The sequence below is a fragment of the Mixophyes fleayi genome, chromosome 2, assembly GCF_038048845.1.
Source record: "Mixophyes fleayi isolate aMixFle1 chromosome 2, aMixFle1.hap1, whole genome shotgun sequence".
NCBI classification, from domain to species: domain Eukaryota; kingdom Metazoa; phylum Chordata; class Amphibia; order Anura; family Limnodynastidae; genus Mixophyes; species Mixophyes fleayi.
The window spans coordinates 146710513-146713691 of NC_134403.1; the positions used below are offsets into that span (position 1 = coordinate 146710513).

The 3179-nt window shown below is 39.4% G+C and overlaps 1 protein-coding gene across 1 annotated transcript in view; it reads right to left on the reverse strand.

The window, feature by feature from the left end:
- Window positions 1-2946: 2946 nt before the first annotated feature.
- MRPS9 (mitochondrial ribosomal protein S9) overlaps window positions 2947-3179 on the reverse strand; it is a 67192-nt gene continuing 66959 nt past the window's right edge. The window contains exon 11 of the mRNA XM_075200193.1: window positions 2947-3147. Within this exon, the coding sequence (XP_075056294.1) occupies window positions 3056-3147 (92 nt within the window). The 3' untranslated portion in view covers window positions 2947-3055. The remainder of the gene's footprint in view (window positions 3148-3179) is intronic.

The window sequence follows — 3179 nt, forward strand, 5'->3', positions numbered from 1 at the left end:
CCAACATAACCACCTGTGCCCCATGTTATCTGCTTCTCCCCCACATGCCCCCTTTCCACCTGCTTGTTGTTACACTGATGTCACAACATCCTTCACACAAAGCAGAACTAGCTGCTGTGTAGCAGTGATTGACAGCGGGAGATAGTAGATACGCGACGGAACGTGGTTCCTGCACCTGAAGTAAATGGCAGAACAGGGTTTTGTTGCATTCCCCCTCCATTCTAGACCTGCAACTATGATACATTATATATTGTATAATATATAAATGTTTAATTTTAGAAATATATATATGTGTAAAGGTACAATAGGAATGGCACTATGTAATGCATATATCGGAAAAACAAATACTGACAATGACAATTTTATCGTACAATCACATTACCGAACCTCCACTGTCAGCCATGTTACATAAACCCTACTTTATTTGTTTAATGAATTATATTTTTTCTTTTACACTTTCCCTTTTTCTACCTGTTTTTTTTTTTTTTTTTTGGAGATATTGCATCCAATCCCCAACTTGTCTTTTCTGGGCGACTATCTCTGGTGCCCACTCACCATTACACCTCTGCTGCTTATAATGATGCTATACATTGCAGATGGTGGATTCAGCTACAGGGACAAATATCATATTCACCATAACTAGCATACTGTACTTTGGCATTTGGAGAGGGCCGCAAACTTTAGACATGTTTTTTCTATAAATGCAATGGTACCTTTAGGAGAGGCTTGAGAAAATGTACGAGCCGGCTCCAGAACTAGAAAGATGACAGTAGTGATGTGCAGAACAAAAAGTGTTAGAGGGATTTATGTAACGATATACATTGTTTATGTGGGTGTGGATTTACTTCAGAATATGACATGAATTCTCAGGTGATCACTAGCTGAACTAGAACCCACTGCTCCAGAGATTGTGGGTAACAATGAGCAGGTTACTGTCCTGGGAGGATTACTGCATACAGGCAGTGTTCAGTCATACTGTTCTGAATTCTAGTCGCAGGAGCTGTGTCTGCCTCTTCCCTCTGACACACAGCTGCTGCCCAGTCCCCCGCCCAAGACCACCTCTCTGTACACTACCTCATGCTTAAACCCATGCAATGCTCAGTCCCTGCCACTGACTACAAAGGCGTAATGCAACTCACCTCCTGCCAGCAAGCACTACCTAACTTGAACAGCTCAATCACTATTCATTGGTCTGCACGCAGAAGGACATGAACCATTGATTTGCTTACTGGCAACTGGGACATGAACCAAACCTGTATGCGTCGCACAAGAAAAAGTCTTGGGGGTATATTTACTAAACTGCGGGTTTGAAAAAGTGGAGATGTTGCCGATAGCGACCAATCAGATTCTAGTTATCATTTATTTAATACATTCTACAAAAAGACAGCTAGAATCTGATTGGTTGCTCTCGGCAACATCTCCACTTTTTCAAACCTGCAGCTTCATAAATTTACCCCTTGGTGAGCTGCACTTTGGGCAACATTGCCCAATAGGGACAAAATGATCATGAAACACTGTAGATTGTTTGCAATACTTTCTTTACTTCACCTAACAGATTTCTAATGGGACATGTTTTGCACCTTCCAGTTGCACTATTTTGAAAAAGCAAAAAATCCTCTAACTCACAATAATGACACTTGTAATAAAGGCCGTCGTATCATCCCATCACTATTTGTAAGACTTGAATGAGACCAAACCAAGCAATATTTGGGATTGTCTTTATTACAGGTGTCCCTTTGTGTATCTGAATGTTTCTATTACATTGTCATTTGAAATTGAATCCATGTTATTTTACTTAACCCCTTAATAACGGGATACTGTGCAGAAACATTTTAGCATTTTTGCTAGGTGCTGGTTAAATAGACAAGTAGCTAAATTTTCTAAAGATGATATTAAAGCAATCAGTAAGCTCTAGAAATAGGTCCTTAAACATCTTCCACTATTTGTCCCATTTATTGTGATGCCTAACACATTTTTGTAATTTTCTACAGTTTAAAGAAATTATTAGGCACTAGAAATGTGTTTTTTTTTAATCATTATTATGTTATTTGAATGTCCCAGGTTGGTGAGAACAGACCTGGATGGACACTAAAAATATTTTCATTTTGACATAACTACAGTTATAGTTGTAACAGAACAGTTAATTTGTTTGTGTTTACTTTTACTATAAGAGCTAATCTGGGTCTTTTTAGACTACGGGGAACCCCAACTATCATGTGATCATGGGGGGGGGGGGCGGGGGTGGTACAGGAAACCATTAGATACAGGAAACGGACACACATGAGCAATATAAAATATAACTAGAGCTGAAAAAATAAATTTGAATATATAATAATAAATTATTATTATTAGTGCACATTATTGTTGCTGTATGACTGGAGCCATTTAATCAGATTGTGTTAACTATTGAAATGAGCAACAATGGTGCACAATACGGCGAGTTAGTCCGCGTGTCTGATTGGACGAAGGCTGGATATGCTGGGCAGAATCTTAGCGAATCTAGATATGTTTAGATTAAATTCATACTATAATGTTAAGATGCCTGTCTGGTGGCAACATGCCATGGTAGCTGCATTTTCCATGGGACGGAGACAAGGGGTATGGAGGCGAGAGACAGATGTACTGTTCTAGCGCAAGAGCTGGAAACACAACCTAGTTGTTCCCGTATAGTGTTCAAAATATAAAGACCAAATATAAAGTCTGGGTAATCTGATTATCTGCAGAGATTCCGAAGGCTATGAAGAACACTAGGTCAGGCAAAGCACATACTACTCTCCTGTAGCCCGACAGCACGGTTTCACTTGTATGGAGAATTATTCTGTTTTCTTACAAGTTTATTGGAAACGTCAGAACGCAGTGTGCAAACATTGTAGGCAAAATCCATATTTATTTTCACTTTACTATACAGACAACAAGAATTAGAGGAGTTTGGAAAAAAATACACAATAACAATTTGCCTTTTATTAGGAAAAAAAACCCAAAAACACCCCCAAGCTATAATACAGCAAAGCTTCTCGCACTGCCAAAGCTTTACTTCTAACATATGTGCAGCAAGTTAACGCTTCTTCCATGTAAACTTCCGGCGGGCACCCTCCTGGCCAGGTTTTTTCCGTTCCTTCTTACGTGGATCTACAGTGAGCAGTCCAGCTGAAAGAAACCGCTCTTAGTGAGAATAAGCT